This window comes from Amborella trichopoda, chromosome 5 (genome assembly GCF_054954075.1).
Source record: "Amborella trichopoda isolate Santa Cruz 75 chromosome 5, AtrichopodaSantaCruz75HAP2 v2.0, whole genome shotgun sequence".
Classification (NCBI taxonomy): Eukaryota; Viridiplantae; Streptophyta; class Magnoliopsida; order Amborellales; family Amborellaceae; genus Amborella; species Amborella trichopoda.
The window spans coordinates 8,712,240-8,735,270 of NC_142340.1; the positions used below are offsets into that span (position 1 = coordinate 8,712,240).

General features: G+C 34.1%; 1 protein-coding gene and 1 long non-coding RNA gene across 3 annotated transcripts in view; both read right to left on the reverse strand.

Annotated features, from left to right (window-relative positions):
• Positions 1–9,082, reverse strand: part of UAP56A (DEAD/DEAH box RNA helicase family protein) — a 34,677-nt gene extending 25,595 nt beyond the window's left edge. The window contains exons 1-8 of one of the 2 annotated variants that reach the window (XM_006853920.4): positions 8,987–9,082; positions 8,485–8,601; positions 6,591–6,691; positions 2,428–2,600; positions 2,055–2,286; positions 1,793–1,911; positions 1,137–1,193; positions 874–1,058 (exon numbers count right to left, since the gene is read on the reverse strand). In XM_006853920.4, coding sequence (XP_006853982.1) covers positions 874–1,058; positions 1,137–1,193; positions 1,793–1,911; positions 2,055–2,286; positions 2,428–2,600; positions 6,591–6,691; positions 8,485–8,600 — 983 coding nt within the window. In that variant the 5' untranslated portion in view covers position 8,601; positions 8,987–9,082. Of the gene's footprint in view, positions 1–873; positions 1,059–1,136; positions 1,194–1,792; positions 1,912–2,054; positions 2,287–2,427; positions 2,734–6,590; positions 6,692–8,484; positions 8,602–8,986 lie in introns of both variants that reach the window. The other variant, XM_088867331.1, reaches the window with a different exon arrangement.
• A 1,323-nt stretch (positions 9,083–10,405) lies between these two features.
• Positions 10,406–12,146, reverse strand: LOC148781934 (uncharacterized). Its single transcript, XR_016055857.1, has 3 exons — positions 12,047–12,146; positions 11,741–11,900; positions 10,406–10,699 (listed from the first exon to the last, which is right to left on the reverse strand). It is a non-coding gene; the product is annotated as an uncharacterized LOC148781934 (long non-coding RNA).
• Positions 12,147–23,031: the final 10,885 nt, after the last annotated feature.

Genomic DNA, 23,031 nt, shown 5'->3' on the forward strand with positions numbered 1-23,031 from the left:
CATTTACAAAGAGATTTAAAGAAATAATAATAACTAAAAATCTTTATTCAACCAGGTTCTACAAGTTCAAACTAGGATCATTGGACCATGTCCAGCAACGTGGCCAAGGAGCGCATTAAAGCAATCTATGACAAGCTTATCAGTTAAAAGAGAGTAAAATATCAATAAAATAGATGAAATATAAATGCACAAGGGATGAGAAAACTGAAAATGCAAGAAGAAGAAACATATAATGCAATTGTGAAAGTTGTATTTCATTTCACCAAAGATGTGACTATAAAGTTGAAAGCAGAAACAAACAAAGAAATAATACTGAAGAATAACATAACTGATGAGTACGCAAGTATCAGGTGACAAAGGATATTGTGCCATCTTTTCACTCAAAAATTCAGAGAAACCGGGGTGTCCAATACAAGAATTAATATCACAGTGAACACTTCACTTTTCGAAAGGCACATCTCAAATTGATCTGCGTAAATAAATAGAAACATAGGGGGTGTAAAGAAGAGAAAACTAAGTATATGAAGGCATAGGTTCCCACTACAAGACACGTGATTGAGCTCCTAACTTGAATGATCAGGGTAATGATAACTGCAAAACACCCATCCCCATGTTCAGATCCCACCATTGACCAAGCCAAAAAGTGCAATACATATAGCAAAGATACACAGGCAAAATATCTTCCCAACATCTGCCATAGGATCTTTAAAATGTTTTTTTATTTAATACCTTAGAATGTGCGATTTTGTTTAGAAGCTACAAAGTTTGATCAATAAAACATTTCTTATTAAATCAACATCAGAAAAATGTATAATGATTTAACTATAAACTCACTAAATTTAGCAATTTGAGTGCTTAGAAACACCACCCTACCTTTCTTCTTGAGACATCCCAGAATGGATGCAAATAGAAGGAAAATTGCACTCCACAAGCAATTTGTTGAGCTCAGCAGCTCTGTTCACACTCTTAACAAAGATCACAACTTGATTGAAATCCAACGCATCCAAGAGGTCATTTAACTTGCGATTCTTTTCAAGCTCGCTCAACTTAATGTAGTGCTGCATAAAAAGAAATCAAATAAGGAGGGCATTCAATACATCTATAGTAAACAAAGAGCGAAAGAATAAAAGAGTTACCTGCACGAGTCCGTGAAGAGTCAACTTGGCCTCATCATCGACATATATTTCCATGGGCTGAAATGGAAGAAATGTCAGGTTAAACTAGATTAGCAGCTGGCCCTCAACTCTGAATCCAGTACCAAATCAATGACGCTGAACAACCTCCAAAACTCAATATCCAGGGCCAACCAAGTGAGAGTACCCATTCTAAGATATGATAGCCTAGGGAAACCAGTCCAACAAGGATGCCATTTATATGTAACTAATAGATTAGGGGGTGACAGGCTTATGGTATTAAACCACAAAGGCGCTAAGCAACTCAGAACCAGGCAAAAAGAGCTACCCAGCTAACTAACCCTAAAGAGAGAGTGTGGAACAAGAGACAAAGAATACTGATAAATACCAAAACCAACCACCCAAGCCCACCCACAATAACCATATGATGGACAAAAAGCAATGCCCTGATCCCAACTAATTACTAACATATAAAAATTTTAGAGTCCCACAGAAGAAATTAAAAAGAGAAACCCCACTAATCTAGATGGAATACTAGCACTAAGAATCCAATTTCGCTGTTAAACTTCAGCGATGTTACAATCTAATAGCTGCTCCAGATATCTGTGATAATAAAAAGATCGATAAATTCGAGAAGGTGAGCTGGCCACAGGACATACATCTTGCATGAACTTCTTGCATACAGGTCGAATCTCTTTGCTGAGCGTAGCCGAGAACATCATAACCTGTTTGTCATGAGGAGTCATCTTGAAAATGCTCTGCACGTCTTTCCGCATATCTAGAGACATACACCCAAGAACCAAATGGGGATGATAAGGATGAAGAAACTAAAAAGAAAACCCACCACTACTAAGACCATGGCAACAAACTAATGGTAATCAAGTGGTCCTCCCAAATTAAACGGATGCTGCAAATACGTACCAAGAGACTCAAGCATCTTGTCACATTCATCAAGAATGAAATGCCTGACATTCTTCAAGTTAAGGTCTTTATCATTTGCCAAAGCCAAAATTCTCCCAGGGGTGCCAACAACAACGTGAGGGCACTCATTTTTAAGCAGTTCCTTGTGGGTTTTGATGTTCACTCCACCGTAAAATACAGCAACTTTAATATCCGGCAAATAAGTGCTGAACCTCTCAAACTCATGGCAAATCTGCAAGAATCAGGTAAATTTCAGTTCAAATTCTGATAATCTTAGATGTTCACCTGATTTCTCACACCTAGTTCATTCTCACAAAATTCACAAAACAAAAAAAAAAAATGAGAAAGAATAGATGCAGGTTAGATATCTAACCTGGTATGCCAACTCCCTCGTATGGCACAAAACCAGCGCAGCAACTTGACCTGTAACTGGCTCAATCTGCTGCAGGGTTGAAAGAACGAAGACAGCTGTTTTCCCCATCCCCGATTTAGCTTGACAAATGACATCCATCCCAAGGATAGCCTGAGGGATGCATTCGTGTTGCACTGATGGAGTACCAAACAAATTGGAGCGAAGGAAACCCTCAGTAAGTACAAAATCACCGTCTGTATCCTTATTTGAAATGTTACCAAACCAATTATCGCCTCCTAATGCAGGAGTATAGAAGTAGGATATTACCTGCAAGTTAACAAAAAATTTACAAAATTTAAGTAATGAGACTACACTAATACATAGGGAAGTCAAATTCAGCACAGAATGGGAAAAAATCCACAATTTTAAAGCACTACATCCACATTTGAAGACAAAATACAGTAGTAACACCATTAAAATTACCAGCGTTCAAATGTTATCACAATAAACTTCCGTTATTAGTTTACCACCAGGAGAGCATTCTCTGAAAGTTCACCACTACATACTAATGCAAGTAACATTATAAGAACCACCGTGCTCAATTAAATCTAGGAACAATTGAGATCCCATATGCAAAAAGGGATCCCAGAAATGTACTACTCGCATTTTAGAACGAGGTTTACTACTTTTTTCTAATAATAACTCCACAAGGGCAACACAGTTTGAGTATACCAGCAATATGTAGGATGGTAACTTCAAACAAAATAATACAATTGAGTAGAATACAAATAAGATCCACATTCAAACAAAATACTGGCATAAATAAGATCCAATCCACCCTACACACAGAAAAATACATGTTCTCTGGCAATCTGAGAGGGAAAAAACACAAAGGCACTGAGATGCTAGCCAATCAGCCCTTCTATGATGTAGTAAGCTTCATAAAATTGAACAGATTCGACGTCCAACACCAGATATACACATATGCTATTATCTCCAAAGAAAGGGCACCTGCGACATCCATGAATTATACATAGCTTGTATAGATTGAACTCTGTTGCATCCATGAACTATACATAGCTTGCATAGATTGAACTCAGATGGTACTCGGAAAGCTCTAAAGGTAGCAGGCCAAACATAATGGGATCATGCAGCCAACCATGATAAGCAGGAGAACAGAACCCAAACGACTCAAGGAAATAAATGGAGAAATAGCTTTTGGTGTTCTCTATCATCAATGGTATTTGGCCACCAAACACACTCAAAATTAGGATTGAAACGGCCGCTAAGAGATGATATGATCAAGGCAAAAGGAATCATCTATCAAACTCATTAAACTGTCACAGGGGCAAACGTACTGAAAGTCAGAATTCCTAATGCAGAAACAAAGCCCAGTGCCCACAACACAAGCATTCCGACATTGCTATTGCAGCTCCCAAATTCCTTGCCTCAAAACCAGCACCCACTAAATAGAAATCTGAGAACACAAAATAAAACAATATATGTCCCACACGGAGAGAGAAAAAAAGCACTTGCTGATCAAGTAAGCTTGTAAAAGATAATCTGTGATTAAAAAAAGTTGGAACTCCACCAGAAATGGTACAAGAATATCGGATAATTCCCACCAGAAAACAATCAATGCACATGAGCAAATGATGAAGCATTTACAAAATGTGGATTGGAAGTGATTAAGGGAAGTAAATATATAAAGTAAGAGGTTAGGTAACAATCAGTCCTGTGTCCAGCTTTTCTATGAACTGAATGGTCCCTCTCTCCTGAGTTTTCTTGTAAAGACAAATTTTCAATGAATGTCATCACCTACAAAGGCAAGAATGACATTTCATAAAAGAAGGCCCCAATCCATTTGTTCATACAACGTTAAAAAAGCCAAGTTACCGTTGGTTGTTTATGATCACTACAAGTTCGGGAAAAAGATCACCATCTTCTTTTACTCCCAAAAAGAATATGTCTACAATCAAAAAAGATCATTACAAGACCCTTTAAAACCGTCCCAAATCACTTCCCCTCATTAATTGAATAAAAATATTTCCAGAGGCAATTTCAATAGTTGGCAAAAGACAAATAACTATAACTGAAACCAACAAAAGACAAAGTTTGGGGGAAAAAAGGAACAAAAGTAGCCAAACAACACAACCATATGGTCATCATTAGATGAACATAACTGAGAAAAATAGTGGGAACCAAGGTGCACATATGGTACCAAACAACAAAAAGCCATATCCCCTCAAAATACATACAAGTTACTTATAACAAGAAAAATCCGCTATTTGGTGAAAATATTATCAGACTAGTATCTGTTCAACCCACTAATAACATATAAAGCGCCTAACTCTCATCAACATATTAATCTCTGCATGAAGCTCCAGCTGTCTGGCTTGGTTCTAACTCAGGCCATGGACTACTAAGTTGACTGAATTGCAACTAATGATCCAACATGCCATTGCTAATGAACCTAGCAAGACAACATTTCAGATACACCAAAAATCAACACTCTCCCTACCATATGAACCATATTATGATCCACGTCAAGCCTGTCTTACTCTACAATCACCAAATTGGGGCTGGTATATTGTACAGAAGAGTTGTCAACCTTGGTCTTGAGCAAGGTCGATGCTCTCCCTATCATGTGAACCCTATTTGGATCCACTTCAATTGGATCCACTTCAAGCCTGTCATGTTCTAAAATCACCAAATTGGGGCTAGCATATTGTACAGGAGTTGTCAACCCTGATCTTTCTCTTGTTGCTAAGGAGCAATCTGGTGCTTTTAACTGTTCACCTTTATCATTATACTTTCATCTATTACGACTATACTTACTAGCAACAACAAATTTAGACTATACAAACAAAATATACATATAATAAAATTATCATTTTTCATATATTTTGCAGAAAAGGGGTTATTTATTACCCTTTCTAACGATCATATTGTCAAAGAGTTTAAGACGATTACATGCTGCTAAAGGTAAAGACTTCAAATGGGCAATTAGGCAATGAAAAGACGAAACTAGAAAACGCATATCGGTAGAGTAGATGCCTGAACATATACAAGCAAGCAATAAGATAAAGGGAAAAAATGATGAAAGGGAAAATGTGATATAGAAGAATGACACAATCAAGCACAATGCAACACATGTTCTTGGATAAATAGCAAATTAATACAACAAGATCCAAATATAAACACCAAAAAAGATTGAATCATTGATATTTTTGCATAAAATACTTTGCCAATTCAACCTGAACAGCTATGCATACTTAATGCACATAAAGCAGGGAAGGAGGGAAGTGACAAGACGCATAGAAACCAAAAGAAAACACGCTCGAAAACACAATCTTCTTCCAATCGGAATATAATTTTCAGCTCTAAAATCTATGACCCAAGACATGTATCATATTCTCCAGGACTTGGGTTTATGGAACACAAATCCTATTACAGATATATATATATATATATATATATATATATATATATATATATATATATATATATATATATATATATATATATATTTTGTTTCTCCAAAAAAAAAAAACAGCAAAACATAAAACTCCAACAACTAAAACAATCCCAAAAAAGCCTCCTATTTAACCCCATAACAAACATGTCCAAAGTACAAAAATGTTCTAAAGTTCTTTTCAATACATACCGCATCAACTTAATATGGGATACGTACAAAAATACTCGTATAGTACCCCATCAATTATGAAAAGGCCACATGCTTATTCATGTAAAAGGACCACCTCATAAAAATAATGAATCACTGAGGCTTACACTTGGTGACTAGTTAATTTAGACGCTGCAGCACAACATCCCAGGGTGAATCCCATGATGAAGCCAGCAAAACATACAAAACATTGATACATTCTAAAAAGTTCAAATATTTCAAATAGAAAATATTCAGTCAAAATTTATTTCTTGGAACCTAACAACATTCCTATTCAATCAAAAAAATGTTCATATGATCATAACAAAACAGTCATAATTACTTCCCATAACTAAGGGAAATCCACCTATCATATCAAATTAACCATTTACAGATGGACACAAGAGGAAGTCATTATAAAAAGCACCACGATGAGATAGGATACAAACTGAAAGAAACAAATCTACTAGCATTTCATGAGATATTAAATAAATGCATGTATGATCAGTGATGAATTTGCCTTCTGAAGGGTGCTCAAATCCAGAGTCCACAATAGCTCGAAGAAGTTCTGGTTTCAAAAGAAAGTCCCTAAATCCTGAACTGTGAATCCCAACATAGCCCCTACATTCACAAGCAACCAAAAAATACGTCACCACATGCAAAATGAAAATCAGCAACATCTAAGCAACATAGAAATCATAAAACCCTCAGAACATAAAGGATAGAACGGAGCCATACAGCTTCCTTTGACTAACTACCAACACCTTAAAATGCTCGCAAATGTCACCACAAATAGAGACATTTTGTTATGAGCATTTTCTCATAACCATCTCCAAAACAAATCTTTTGCAGCAAACCCCTCTCAAGCATCATAAATGCATCTAAAATAATGACCAAGCTAGGTCAGGTCAAGGTCCAAGCCGGGGCCTGAATTCGAACCGAACACAAACCTGGACCCGGATTTTTTCAGGTTCAGGTCAAGGTCAAGCGGAGGTGGATCCAAATCCAATCCAGTCGGATCTACAGTCGACCCGACCTTTTTCCCACCCCTATCTCATACACCTTGACGGGTGACCTTAAGTTTAGAGGCGTTTTTCTTGATAATCTTTTGATCACTAAGATACAATGTTCCTTGACAGTAATCAATATGAGAAGCCAATATATCTAAATTTAGGGAACCCCAAGATGCATCCAAATGCTATCCAAACAAAAAAAATCTATTTTTCACGAAATATGTTTCACAGGAAATGAATTTTGCAGGAACTAGATTTTTTCAATGTCTTTCTGAGAATCCAAACGGGCCCTTTGTGCTGGCTATAATCACACTTTCCCAAGAAATCTCTCTCACCCGTGAAACCCACTTTCATCTTTTCATTCCCACTCAATTGCCAGAGTTGGCACAGTGTCAAGGGCAGTAAGGTGGGGGTAGACATCGAGTTTATGTTAATCAAAGCAGCAACTCAAACAGGCACCACAAGTCAGGCGCAGAACTCAATCAGGCACCACAAAATCAATATTCTCAATTCTATATAATAATTTGTTTTTCCAAAACAATAATTTCCAACTGAAAAATTACTCCAGAAATTCTCAAAAAAAAAAAATAACACATCACAATGCATCAAAATTGAATCAATTTTGTAATATATACAAAGCAGCATCATATTGTAGTATGATAACAAATAAAAATAAGCATTTTAAGTGAAATTCAGATAAATGTAGAACATCATCAAATGCATGCACCGATGCACAAAGGTCTTTAGGAAATATATATCAAACTGGTACAATACAAAGAAACTATAACATTCATCTAACCCTCCAACATGTTTCAATTAGAAGAGCAAAAGAATCAAACAATTTGTCACACGAACTAGGACACGCAATGTGAAAGAATAAATTCGTTAATCATGCACAATAGTTTCATAAGCAGAAATGAGAGAACGACAGTTGTCAATTTTCATAGGTTAAGCCACTCATAAAAATAAATAGTTCATCTTTTTACATTAAAAGGAGCTCAAGAAATAAGAACGATAATAATAAGAATAACACAAATTATGGTTTTAAACTAGTATCAATAACAGCGTTAACTAATGAAAGATAGTAATAATAAAAGCAATCATAATAATAGCGAGCAAATATAAGCCCACTTATAAACCAAAAAAAAAAATTGAACACTATACAAGCCCTGCATCTACCGAATTAAAGCATAAGTCCACTAAAAAAAAGTAGATTGTCCCAATCACTAGATATAAGTACGAACTGTAAAACACAAAACCAAATACAAAATAAAATAATATATTAGCATATCTGCAAAAAATGATACATGAAAAGATAGAAAAGGTATAAAAACACCAAAAGCCAAAAAAAAAAAACTCAAACAAAAAAAGAAAATAAGTGTAAAGCTCAAAGAATCTTACTTTTTGACCGATTCACTGGCACCTTTGGCCGTGATGGAATCGGGGGCTATTTCCTCCTCCTCTTCGTAGTCGAGAAGCTCCTCCTGGTACGTATCATTGTCCTTTGCTTCACCCATTCTGCCAAAATCAACCCAATAAATCAAACCCTTCGAAATCAACAAGCAAATGATGGAAAAACCCAGTTTCAAACCAAGAGATGGGTATCCAAATACGAAAATCATTCAAACTACGATCTAGGGTTTAAAGAAATCACTAATAAGCAACACAATAAACCTAGGGTTTTAAAATCACAAGAAGTTCCAACCCAAATAAAACACCGTTGACAACAGCGGCAAGGACTTCCATTTGTGTTGGGGTTTAGGTTTCGGAGATCGCATACTAAAAGCCAACCACAAATAAAATACCCAAGATGAACTTGGGTATTATCTTTGATAGTACACATAACAGGCAAATAAAAGAGAGAAGAAATAAAAGATAAGGCAGAGAATTTTCATAGGGAAACCTTGAAGCCGCAGTAACAAAAAACTAGGGTTAGGTCTGAAGAGAGAGAAACGTCTGCAAACAAAAACAGATGAGAGACTGAACCCAAACAAGCGGTAGGGCACTCCAAGCAAACTAAACGAGATAGATATAGGTGGGTGTACTCCTCAGTATTTATCGTGAGCAAATGAAGACTAGAAAACCCAAAACAATTTTCCCAATGACGATGTAATCCTGATTTTTAAGTGAGTCCGCCAAATGGATATGCGGTGTGCTCTTCACTTTTGACTATGTCCTAGTGGGAAATGAACCCAGACCCGGGTCACGTCTAGGTCATTGGTGGGTCTAAATTAAGTTGTGTGTTATATTACATGTTTTATGCATAAATATTATGGCCCTCGGTGGACCGAGACCTGACCTAAGGCAAGTAAGGTCTAGGTCAAATAGATGAACCGATCCATTGGGTCCAAACCTGAACTCATGTTTGGTTGACCTGAGCCATGTGCCACTCCTAACCTCAGGGGTAGTTCACACATCTAACAACTACCGGTAAATGTGAACCTTTTTTGTACTAATAGTATAAGGTCTTATTGCATACTATTTTTTTTAAATTACCCATTATAACGTATCCTATCTTTAATGAACGAAAACTCGGCCGCCTTGCCATTTAGATGGCCTAGCTTACGAACTGCTTAGGTGGTGGGGTCCCGGCAAGCATGCTAAGGCAAGTGCCTAGGCAAGCGTTTAGTGCCATCCCTTAATAATAAATAAATAAATTCAAATCTATCGGAATAAAATGAAGAATGCCCGGTATTGCTCGTCTCTTTTTCCTCTCTCTCGAATCCCATCTACTTTCTACATATGATAAGAAGAAAAAAAAGACGCATTCCAAGTGTTCGATGTATGGCCTCTCTCTCACACACAAATATACACACGGATTCATATGCTCCCTTCAAGTATTCGATACAATGTTCCCCTTTCGCTCTATATCTCCTAAGTGTTTGAAACCTCTCTCTCACAAATACATATCAAAAAGAAAAAATAAATAAAAAAAGAGGCCGGTCTTTATAAATTTATTACAAGACCTCACGCACACACTTATGTGTGCATGCACATACACGCACAAAACAACATATGGCTATACCCAAACCCTTAGGCCGCCCAAGTATATCTAGCCCCTTATGCAGCTACATCCGCCTTCTTGAACATTGCCCATCTTTGAAAAATAACCATGGAGCAAGCATTGAGGGATGAAAAGTGAGTTTTTTTAGCCGTCTTTGGTTTTAGAAAATATATAAAAAAATTTAAGTTATTAGAAAGTAAATTAATATATATTTTAAATATTAACAAAACTTTAGCTAATATAAAAAGTTCAGTTTGAATTTATGGGTAGATGAAGAACTCTGTCTAATTAATTATAGAGTTTAGAGGAAACTCGAGGAAAAGGTGAAATATATCAATTGCATATCAATATTCACGAAGGCACATTCAGCCACTTAGGTTGGTGCCAAATACTTTGGCGTATCTTTGTGGCTTGTGTAGAAAAGGGTCTTCTAGGCCCATGAGGTTGCGTTCGTGCCCAATTTTGAGGCGATCGGCACTTCAACCGCATGACCTTGAACTTCAACTTAGTCACTCAGACGTAATTGTCAGTTTCGTCGAATTGTTGTCCACAAGAAACTAGTCGCGAGACTATGCTCTTGTGGACCGCCGGTTATGATAATTCAAGCCCTTTCTGCAAATGGAAATCATGGTTTTCTCAAATTAAACAAATCATAGAATCAATCAAAGAAACATAAACATTTAAAAGAGAGAGACTTCATTAAAGAAAGCATACATGGTCTTCTAATCCAAATCAGATATGGGTTCTTGGACCCTTGTCTCTTATTGCTTGGGCACTTTCTTGAGGGGATATCACAATTTCTCAACTTAAAGAAAGATTTGAAAGAGATAGAGAGAGTTTCATTAAAAACCAAGGAGAGGGAATACTTGGTATTCAAAACCAAATCGGAGATCGGTTCTTGGACCCTTCTCTCTGATAGCTCAAGCATTTTTTGCAAAGGGGAATCACAGTTTTCTCAAATTAAAGAAACATTTGAAGGAAAGAGAGAGATAAAGTTTCATTAAAAACCAGAGAGAGTGAGCATACTAGGCTTTCAAATCCAAATCGGAGAGGGGTTTTTGGACCCTTGTCTCGGATAGCTCGGCCAATTTCTGGGGAATCGCAGTTTTCTCAAATTAAATAAACATTTGAGAGAGAGAGAAAAAAATTTTAGAGAGAATAAGATAATTTAGAGGGAGAGAATTTCATTAAAACTAGGGAAAACATACTTGGTCTTCAAATCCAAATTGGAGAGATGGGTTATTGGACCCTTGTCTCTGATAGCTCAGCAAGTTTCTGCAAAAGAGATCCAAATCGGAGATGGCTTTTGGACCCTTGTCTCTGATAGCTTGACCACTTTTTGGGGAATCACAATTTTCTCAAATTAAATAAATACTTGAGAGAGAGAAAGAGAGAATTTAGAGAGAGAGAGAGAAGGTTTCATTAAAAACTAGGGAGAACGTACTTGGTCCTCAAATCCAAATCGGAGAGATGAGTTCTCAGACCCCGGTCTCTGATAGCTCGGGCACTTTATGCAAAGGAGAATCACAATTTTTCAAATTAAAGAAACTTTTGATAGAGAGACAGAAAGTTTCATAAAAAACCTTTCCCAAATTAAAGAAACATTTGAGAGAGAGAGATAGAGAGAGAAAATAAACCAAGGGGAGAGCATACATGTTCTTCAAATCCAAATTGGAGGCGGGTTCTTGGGCCCTTGTCTCTGATAGTTCGGGCATTCTCTTCAAAGGGGAATCACAAGGAATCACAGTTTTCTCAAATTAAACAAATTCAAATTGGAGTTCTTGGACCCATGTCTCTGATAGCGCAGGCATTTCTGCAATGGGGAATCACAGTTTTTTCAATTAAACAAATTAAAAAGACATATAGAGAGAAAGAGAGTTTCATAAGAATACGAGAGAGAGAGAGAGAGTTTCATAAAATACTAGAGAGAGTTTCAAAAAAGAACAAGATAGAGCATACTTGGGCTGGGTTAGCTCGGGCCGTTCTTGGCCCTTTCTGCAAAGTAGAGAGAGAGAGAGAGAAAGAGAGAGAGAGAGAGGAGAGGGGGGAGAGAACTAGAGAGTTCACATATAAAAAATGTTGGGTGAGTGTGGCCATTAAAGGCCTTATGAGTTGTTGTAATAAAACATTTTGATATAACAGAACATGAACTCAGTGAAAGTGTGGTCCATCGTGGATTATACTAAGCAAATAACATTCGCTGATACCGAACTGAGTTTTTTGAACTAGACCAGTCGATTGGAAAAAACTTATGTTACCTTGGCATAGAAAACTATCTAGTAAAGATTCTAATATGTCATCCTTTGATGATGTCGAAGTATGCCCTGATGAGTTAGCTGATGGATTGTGTAAACCTTTATGTGTGATAGTGGCCTTCGGAGACGAGGCTCAATACCTCATCCATGTATCACCACATGGCATGCATATATGATAGTCGATTCAAGAAAGCGAATTATCGTTCAGGGTGAAGCTTATGCATGTGGGAGAGATGCCCCTATGCGCGATCGGAGCTGTAGTCACATTAGGTCTAGGTGACCTTAGTACGTCTCTAGGGAAGAACCTGAAATCTACAAACTAGGATTACGACCCCTTGACTCATCGGCCAGACTTTGATGACTAATGAGCCCCTTGTATGGACTATGAGTCATGGTAAACACTAGGTCAATTTGATAAAGCAATTGTAGACCGTAGTCCATAGTTGAAGGTGGAGTGCCCCAATATTTATTGATTTAATTCCTATATCATTTTATCATCTAATAAACTTAATTATGTTTTTTTTATGATATATATGATTTTAGAATTATTATTTATTTATTTTTAGAAATATCGATATTTTATTTATCAAAATTTTAGTTATAAAAATAAATATATTGATTTAAATATTCAAATAAATTCTAAAATTATTTTATTGAGTTTTTAAAAAATATTTAAAATTGCATTGGGACCCATTGTGCACATGGGACCACCATGGCCTAGATGGTGGGGCCAGTGAGATCTTCTCATAGGTGGCATGCCCCACCCATTTAGGGGCTTTCTATTTTGTTTGATTAGTGACTTTGGCTTGAAGGCCAAGTTGTTATGTGTTTCGGAAAGCTATGGGCTTGAAGAAGCTTTGTATGGATTTTTGGAAAGCATGAGAAGGCTAGTGCATTAATTTGGTATGTACATTATTATATTTAGAATTATTTTATTTATTTTATATTGATGGAAAAAATGGTTTAGAAAAGGGGGATACAGATTCTAGCACATTCCATGATGTTGATGCCCATCTATGGAATGGAGGGCTCAAATATCTCATCCCACAAGTCACCCACAATAATTTATATTCAATCTCATCCCACGATAATTTATATTCAATCTCACAAGAAGAGACAAGCCATGAAAAACCTTAATAAACTATAATCATATTTTTGCACTATAAATAGAGGACCACTTGCCCATAAATCTCTACAAAAAAAAACTCTCTTCTCTCTCTAAATATTTTTTTTTCTCTCTTTGGTAACTATAAGGGGCACAACCCAACCCTAAAAGCTCTCTCTCTAGATTATAGTATGGGTCACGCCCCACCTCTTAGACCATCTCTCTCTCTAGGTTGACGTAAGGGGCACGCCCCACCTAGATGGTGTTATCTCTCTCTCATCTTAGTTTGATGATCTAAAGGGTTCGATAGTAGTAGTAAGAAGATGTTTTGTAGGTTTGTACTTAAGTTTGAGTTTTGTGATCAGTAAGAGTTTATAGTTCCATTGGAGGGCTTGGCCTAAACTTGCTTTCCCGGTTGAGATTGAAGGTAGATCGTTGATCCCATGTTATCGGATGGTGGTGACGTGGTGTGGGGTGTAATAAGCCCTGTTGAGGTAATATCGTTATATTTAATTATATTGTCTTTATACTCCCAAGCATAAGAATTATGGCTATTTATTTCTTTAAAGAAAATTGGTTTAGTGGTATCAAAGGTTTTTTTTAAGGTCCTAGTTTTTGCTTGTATTATTTTTTTGAACCAATAGTTACTGGAATAAAACTACTTGTAAGTGATATTTACCAAAGGGAAAGAGGTAATAATATATATATATATATATATATATATATATATATATATATATATATATATATATATATATATATATATATCCCTGCAAGATCACATTGGTCTTTTTTTTCAAAAAAGTGAAATGTTTCTATGTGACCCAACTACATAACTTACATGTGGTCCAACTTCTTAACCGTTCGCTTTGAATCGAATAGCAACGATTATTCATAACACAATGTCATGTCAAATACGGCTTTCTTTTTTATTTTTTCTACAAAATATTTTTCGATGAACCATCACAGATTAGGGCGAACTGGTGAAAAATAATAAATTTTTATGTAAAATGAATGACCAAAATGCCCTTGTAATTTTCATGGGTATTCTAATTTATATATGGAAAAAGTTTATATAGAGCTGAGGCTGTAAACAATCAAATTAGAGCCTACATCAAAAATTTCATTACAAGAGATTTGTTTTGATGCCCAAATATCTTTAAATTGATCATATTAACATGAATATGCATGGACATGGGAAAAAAATGGATTTCAAGTTTTGGAAATAGTATATTTTGTAACGCATTTTTAGACCATCAATTTCAAGATTTTCAAGTTTTCATATATTTGTCATTGAAGTTATTAGAAATATACCTTAATTTTTGCCTAATTACACTTCCACCCATTAACTGTAAGCCTGTAACTGCTTCGACATCTTTTGACGATTGTTTGCATGACTGATATTTTTTGTTGTCTAGAATCATGACATTGTAATTAATTTTGGATATTTTTTGGTATGTAAGGTCTTCTTTTGACAATTGCTTGCTATTGTTGCTTGTGGCCTCCCTCTCTCACAAATAAGTTATATTAAAAGAGAAAGTTTATATAAGGTGTCAATCTTATATAGGTGCACCTCAAAAAAAAAAAGATTATTCAGATATTGGAAAACTCATTCGTTGATTATTTCGACCTCAAGATGTTAGGTATGAGAAAAAAGAGATTTCAAATATTAAAATCGTAATATATTATCTGGATTGTTCATTTTTAAGTATTTATAGATCTATTCGATTTGCACCAATTTTAGAACTTTAAATTTTATAATTAATAGTACAAATAGATTTTGAGGCAATCATAAAGTTTTAGACTCTGAAACGACGTTTTTCAACAAGGTTTGGGGGTGCATCACTTTCATTTTTTAAGGTGCTCAGCTTATACAAACCTCATCTGAGAATTCGTATCAAAACAAAATAGAAGAAGCAACCTGCTTTGTAGTTTCATGCACACACTCATATCTAAAACGAAAAGCAATGTGCGTACGTCATATATATATATATCGGAAAATGCTAGTGTAGGCCCACTTGCCTATAACTACATATGAGTCAAACGACTTATGTTGAATATGGGGAGATCTGATGGACATGATATCATTTCGTATTTTAATTTTAATTATTTTATATAAATCCAAATCATATGGAATTTCAGTCGTCCATTCTTCTCATCAAAGACACACCTAATAAAAATATTTTAAAATAATTTGTAAAATATATATTGGCTAAAATACCCTTGAAACATTCCGAGGCTATCAATATATTTTTCACAAAATATATTTTTGATATTTTTATTGGATTCTCTTTTTTTTATAGACACACGTCCAAAATTTCAAGTGATTTAGATTTACATAAAAAAATTAAAATTAAAATATAAAATGAAATCATGATAATTGGATTGACCCATATTCAATTTAGGCTGTTGGGCTCATATGTACTTGTAGGCTTGTGGGTCTACGCTACTATATATATATATATATATATAAGAGGGAAACAATAAAATCAACAAGAAATCAAGCCAACCATCAACAATAACTATAATAAACCCCAAGGTTTTTTCCTCACACTCGAGTTCGGGTACCAAAAGCATGAGCTTTTCGTTCTATTTTCATATATGTAAACCATGTGGACTCACCCTCTAGGTGCCTCACACATCTTAAATAATTATATTTAATGTTAAAGGATATTGAATATCCATACAATAATTAAATTGTCAAAAAATAGTTCTAACTTAAACACAAACTTCATAATAACAATTTTGTCTTTGTGAATATTAGCCCATGAATAATATACATGAATGGTTTTTGGGAATATTAACTGTGAATAGTAAATAAAAAACCCTTGGATTCCTAACGAAACTTAAAAACTCCAAAACTCAAATTAAAATATAAATTATTTGAAATTGAATATAATCTAAAAATAAGAATAATTTTACCGCCCATCATTTTCTTCTAGTTAGAGAAACTCGTCCTCGAGTTTTTCCACCTCGATATTGTAAACTTGTAGGTTATTATACTAATTAAAACATAATGATTGTGCATTAGAATTGAGTTAGTTAATTGATATATCCATAAAGACTTTTGAGAAACCCTCGAGAAAAGGGTCATTATATATTGACAGTGACTGATTAGCCATATGAGCTACTTGAAATTACATCAATTCAATCATATAACATTGTTAAAATTGCCCAGGCTCAACCCAAAAATACATCATGGATGCATCTTGGGCATGTGAATTGGATTCAATGACTAAAGCAATAACTTCATCTATTGATTCTCCGTAGAGTCCTCAATCTTTTTCTTTGTTAAAGATTCGATTTTCTACGAAATCTTGTTCTTCATCTAAGCATATATCAAATAATGGTAGCATATGTCAATCTTCAACCTACTAATTTTGGATATAACCTACGTCACAAATAAAAAATATCCTTATTCAAACAAAAAATCCTAGAGTAATGTTCCCCTTGTCTAGATCACTATGATTTTTATCTTCACTCGAATCTTCAAGCAGAGCACATAGGTGAAAAGAGTGGTAGTTGACATCTTATTGGCCAGAATGATCATCGCCATGAATGGTGCTCATAAACTAATGAGCCAACTTTTGAAGTTGCCCTTGAAGTTCCTCAATTTCTTAATATATGGGATCATGAAGTGGGTCTGTGAAAGCCCCTTCACAAACTCTAAGCAGAACATTAGCACAAACTCACTAAGATCAGCAAGATCTAAACTGATTTGGCAATATTTGGCCATGAATTATCAAACAGTAAGCTTGCATGTAGTTTTTTGGCTTTGTTCTTGAAGGAAACTTAAGCCCTAATACCAAATTAATGTAAGAAAGTTAAATGAAATAGTAAATCAACAAGAAATCAAGCCAAACACCATTAATAACTAGGAGAAACCCTAGGGTTTTTTCCTCACACCCTAAAAGCCTGAGCTTTTCATTTTATTTAGATATGTAAATCACATATAATCATCCATCTATCCCCCACACACCTCTTAACCAACAATATTAATGTTCAAGGACATTAAATGCTCATATAATAATTATAATGACCCAAAAATCCTAACTTAAACATGAAATCCATAATAACAATTTTGCCCATGTGAATAGTACTCAGTAACAATAACTATGAACAATAAATAAAAAATAAAAGGAAAAACCCTAGAATCCCTTGAAAAAAACTTAAAAATCCTAAAAATAAATTCTAAAACTAAAATCAAAATATACGTCATTTGAAATTGAATAAAATTAAAAAAAAAAGAATATTTTTGCCATTTATCAGATAGACTGACAATGTAACAATAGAGGCCATAAAAACATGGACACGATTTTTTTACATAAGCCAACACATCTATATATGCGCTCTTTCTCCATAATTCATTTTTGAGCTGGATTTTGAACTAAACTTTTGGGGAATATGTAACCTTTAATGTGGGGAGCATTAATATGTAAAAATAAAAAAATTAAAATTTTAAATGATAATTTCTGAATAATAAAAGTAGACAATTGAGTTTGTTTTTATGTAGGACTAACACGTTTTCACGTACATCCTTAGAAATGGATATGTGATGCATCCAGGGACGCAAATGTAGAACTTCATCCTTGACTTACAAAGCACTTTTACTAAAAACATTAACAAGAGAATTAATAAAGAAACCACCATAAATTTGATTTGACAAAAGAATATTTCATATTGATAACTAGCAAAGGAACCAAATTGGAACCCAAAACTTGCTATGAAAATAAAATGTACAAAAATTGGGCCATATGACCTTTAATTCGTAAATAGCCATACAACATCATTCATGAGTTAATGATGCCTTAGCAATTGCAAAATTTCAAAAGTATATAGAGCTGCATGAATTGCAAAGGGTGCCCACTCCACAACATTAACATCAACCCTATCGCATGAACACCAATTGCCATGGGTCACTCCATCAAATCTCACTATCAATTTTATTAATAATAGGGTAATCTCTTTGAAACCTCCGTACAAATGCGGCCGTACCATTTGTCATGTCCAAACTACAAATGTGGTAGTTTGGAACAGTGCTCGCCATATTGGCCCGTTTAACTTCGAACAAGCTGGTTAGATCGGAATCGGGCATTGGCAGGTTTTAGTGATCCAGTTGGGTATTTTAAAAAGTATTCATAAAATAACATAAAATCTCAAAAAATAAGGGATTTGTTTGTGGTGTGTTATTACTTTTTTTTTTTTAATCATTTTGGAAAAGATTGGAAAGTGTTTTGCTCATAAATACTTTTTTTTTTATATTTGTTATATTTTTTTAAAAATTAAAAAATACCCCTAACCAATAAATTTATTTTTTTAACTAATTTTCAACTTCATTCGGATGTGCTTTGTCTAATCATGCTTTAACTATACTTTTCATATATTTTTTATTTATTTTAGCTACTTTTTGACCGACTGGGACTTGTCCAGTTAGGCCGATTGAACTAGCCGTTGAACTTTCCCTTGGCCAGTTTCCAAGCCCGGTTCGATTTCTCGAACACTGGTTTGGAGTGCAGGTGAGTTGTAAAGAAGTAAGCTTCTAGGGGAAGGAGAAGCCTAGTGAAGTTCTCAAAATTACGCATGGAGAATATGTTGCATCCAAAATGAAAAAAATGGCATTAGCATTTTCTTTTTAAGGTCAGAAACATTAGGTGGATCTCCCATTATGCCAAAACCATCAAGGTTAGAAACATGATACTCGAAGCATAAATTGACAGATGGTGATGGTGTAGGAATGTTGGACAAAGGCTTTTGGTTTTCCCATATCCAAACAATTCCAATATACAAATAATTTTAATACAAACAAAAAGGAAAATGATAATGAAATTAACTATGCAATAAGGTTTGTCAAAAATGTAAGTTTCACAAATTGTTAGTTACTAGAAATATACAAAGAAATTGAGAAATTATGTTTTTTTTTTTTGTTTGCATATGTAGTCAACAAAATGTGTGATAAACGACTATAAGTTTTGAAAAATGATATAATATAGCCACTTGACTTTTGCATGTCATATCTAGACTCAAGTTTTAGAGTTCCATTTAAGGGTGCAGTTTGCATACAGATGCACTCGTACGTGTAGTGTTAAGGTGCACCTTCAAATTTTATCATGGCATGTAAATTTGATGTAAAATGTTCTTAGGATTATCTCAAAATCTATCTTTATATCTAATTATAAAATTTTAAATATAAAAAATGGTTAAAATCAAGTAGATCTATAAACATATGAAAATCTTAAAAATGGACGGTGTAGATAATATGTTATAAAATGCATTATTTATGAGCGTTAAAATCTTTTTATTTTTCATAGTCATACATCTCGATGTTGAGATGATCAATCAAAGGGTTTTTCAACATTAAAACTACCTTTTCCAATGGGTTTTTGAGGGGCATTCGTAGTTCTACATTATAAGTTAGATCCTTATACAAACTTTTTCTTCCATTTAAATGGAACATAGAAAACATAAAAAAAACAGCAACAGATAGTGCCAAACGAATATGATTTTCAACATCTTGGCGCAAATTAACAAATAGCAATAAGTTAATAGTTGCCAAATTTCAACAACACATAAATTCAAAAAATTGGGGAAAATAAGTTTTGAAAATTGTAACATTTTAGGCCCGCTTATTCAAGATATCTAATTACTATGGGCATAAACATATTAGTTAATAATATCATGGTATTGATATGAAAATAGACACGCATAGATATAAATATTACTAGGTCTTTAGTGGTCTAATTAATTGGGAGTTTTGACTGTTTGGATTTCGTATCGCATGTAGCGAAAAAAAGTGGGGAATTGAATCCACCATTTTATTGAATCAAGTAAGATCAACAATAATATAGAAAGAACACGACTGTAAATCAAGCCAAGATAAGAAGAATTTTATTCTTTCATAAAATAAACCTTATTCCAATAAGGTATCTTTTAAAATATGACATCCAACCTTTTATAAGGTTATGAAACCCTAAGTTAATTTGAGATCTAAGTAAACATTTAAGACTCTTAAATACCCCTAAAAAATATAATAATTTCAAAAATACCCATGTGACCAGTAAAACATGAACAATAACTATGAACATCAGTAAATGTAAATATTGTATAATAAATAAAAATAAAAACCTTAGAATCCCAAAAAAACTAAAAAAACCTAAAACTAAAACTAAAACTAAAACTATACATCTTTGAAATTGAATAAAAATAAAAAATAAGAAGAATTTTCTCTCCGTCATTATCCCCTTGTTAGAGAAAACTCGCCATTGAGTTTTAAATTGTACAAGATGAATTCAGCATAAAAAATGCCTTCTTCAACCTTCTTTTTCTTTGTTGGATCAAATGTTATTCGTGGTAAAGATAATTCCTCAAGAAACAGATCTTGATATGTAGATTGGGAATTAATGCAAATTCATCAAATATGGATACCCTTGAACTCCCATAGAAAATTATGTGGGAAACTTCAAACTCAATTTTATGCCATCAAAAGGTTCATTTTTTATGTTTCTTCGAATTCGCCTACGTCACTTTGATACTAGATCCAAGTGGTAACTCCTATCGTTAACCACCTTAAAAAGCATTGGGAGCTTTGACAAGTTGTCACTTAGCTGTTAAAACTCCCATTAGGATGAATTAGGCCCCTAAAGACCTATTAATATTTATATATATGTGGCTCCTTCTATGTCAAGACCATGATATTATTATCTAATATGTTTATGCCCATAATAATTAGGTATTTCGAATAAAAGGGCTTGAATGACTAGAATTTCCAACAATAAGTACTATGGGATCTTTTGTGTTATTATTTTTGTCCATTTCAGTATGTATTTTGTCATAGTTTTTTATTTATGCACTTATTTATTGATTTACAAAACATTACGTGAAACAATATGTTTGATTTACATGGTTTTATTTGTTTTACAAAGTAATATGTCCAATAACATAAATAAAGAAAAATTATTATTATAAAATAATATTCTTTATATAAATCACAAAATAATATCATCTCAAGATTAGCAGATAATTTCCATTGAAAAATAACATTATCATTAGATTATCTATTTTTTAGGTGATTTGCTGCCATCACTAATTTTTTTTTGAAATCACATCATTTTTTTTCCTCACTCACGCATACATATATAAGCATTTACTGTGATTTTCAACTTTTACTCAGTTTTCTTATGCCTCGGAATTGTAAGGTTCTGTTCACAGATTTTGATTTGAGGTTTATTAACAAATTTCATGTAAGATTTTTTGCCATCAAAGAAAAACATAAGATCTTCTTCAATAAATAAATTTTCTAAATCAAGATTAGAGTTTATTGTAATCAAAGTGAACCCTTTATGGTGATTTAGAGATTGCAAATGAAAAACAAAAAATATTGCCACTAGCCAATTTCATTGTCGTAGCCCTGAAAAGCAACTTCTCTTGGATTTTTTTTACCGAAATTGCGTGGAGTGGGAGAGGTTAGGCACGAACTTGAGATGGCAGGACAGAGAGCAAGCATGGGATCCTTTCAACTTGTTCGCAGAAAAATAAAAAAAATAAAAACAAAATTAAATGGTTGAGAGAATGTATCTTCTCAGGATTTACAAGGGAGTCAACTCCAAAAATTCTCTTTATAAGATCCGAAAATTTCATTCTTTCTCAAAATTAACCTTCATAAAAAAAAATGCCTTATTCCCTTTAAATACATACTAAAAATAAAAATCTTTATGATAACCATAAGATATATTTTCATCTTTAGTTATAAAACATTTAAAGCTTAAAAAATAGTGTAGATCGAGTAGGTCTATGGAAAATTGAAAATCTTGAAATTGATGGTCAAAAAATGCGTTATAAGATGCACTATTTCCAAAACTTGAAATTCATTTTTTCTCATGTCCATGCATCTTGATTCGACATGATCAATTTGAGGATTTTTTTTTGGATAAGTGAGTGGGGGAGAAGGCCCCTACCCGATTTTTCATTAAAGAAAAAGGAATAACATGTTATTATACAACCCTATAATAGGACGCCAAATCATGTCATAAGAGAAGAGAGAAAGTATGGCGGATGACTATGCCAAATTGTGGCGCTTGATAAACCGATGCTATCTTAACGAGGGCATCAACTACCATGTTGGCCTCACATAAGCCATAGGCAATATACCACCTATAGGGCGAGAGCTTGACACGACAATAATTTGAAGATATTTGGACATCAAAACAACCTCTTATTGTGAAATTTGAGGTGGGCACTAATTTGATTGTTTCGAGCCTCAGCTCTATATAAACTTTTTTTCTTATTGAATTGTCAAAAGATAGTTCATCATTTACGTTGCCTTATATTTCCTTATTCATGGAGTTTCAGATTTGAGAGAGAGAGATGAACAGACTAAGGCTGGGAGAATGTGGGAATAGGATTAGGCTCGTGGTTCTATAGGAGATGGGATTCATGGTTGGGCAGTTTAAAAGAACTAAATTTGTTTTATTTGATTATTGTACGTGTAAAAAGGGAGTGGAGGCCTTTGCATGGGAATGCTGAAAATTTAGATTCTTCTATTGAAGAAAAAAAAATCGTGCTTCCCCTGAGAGCTTATCTCATTGGAT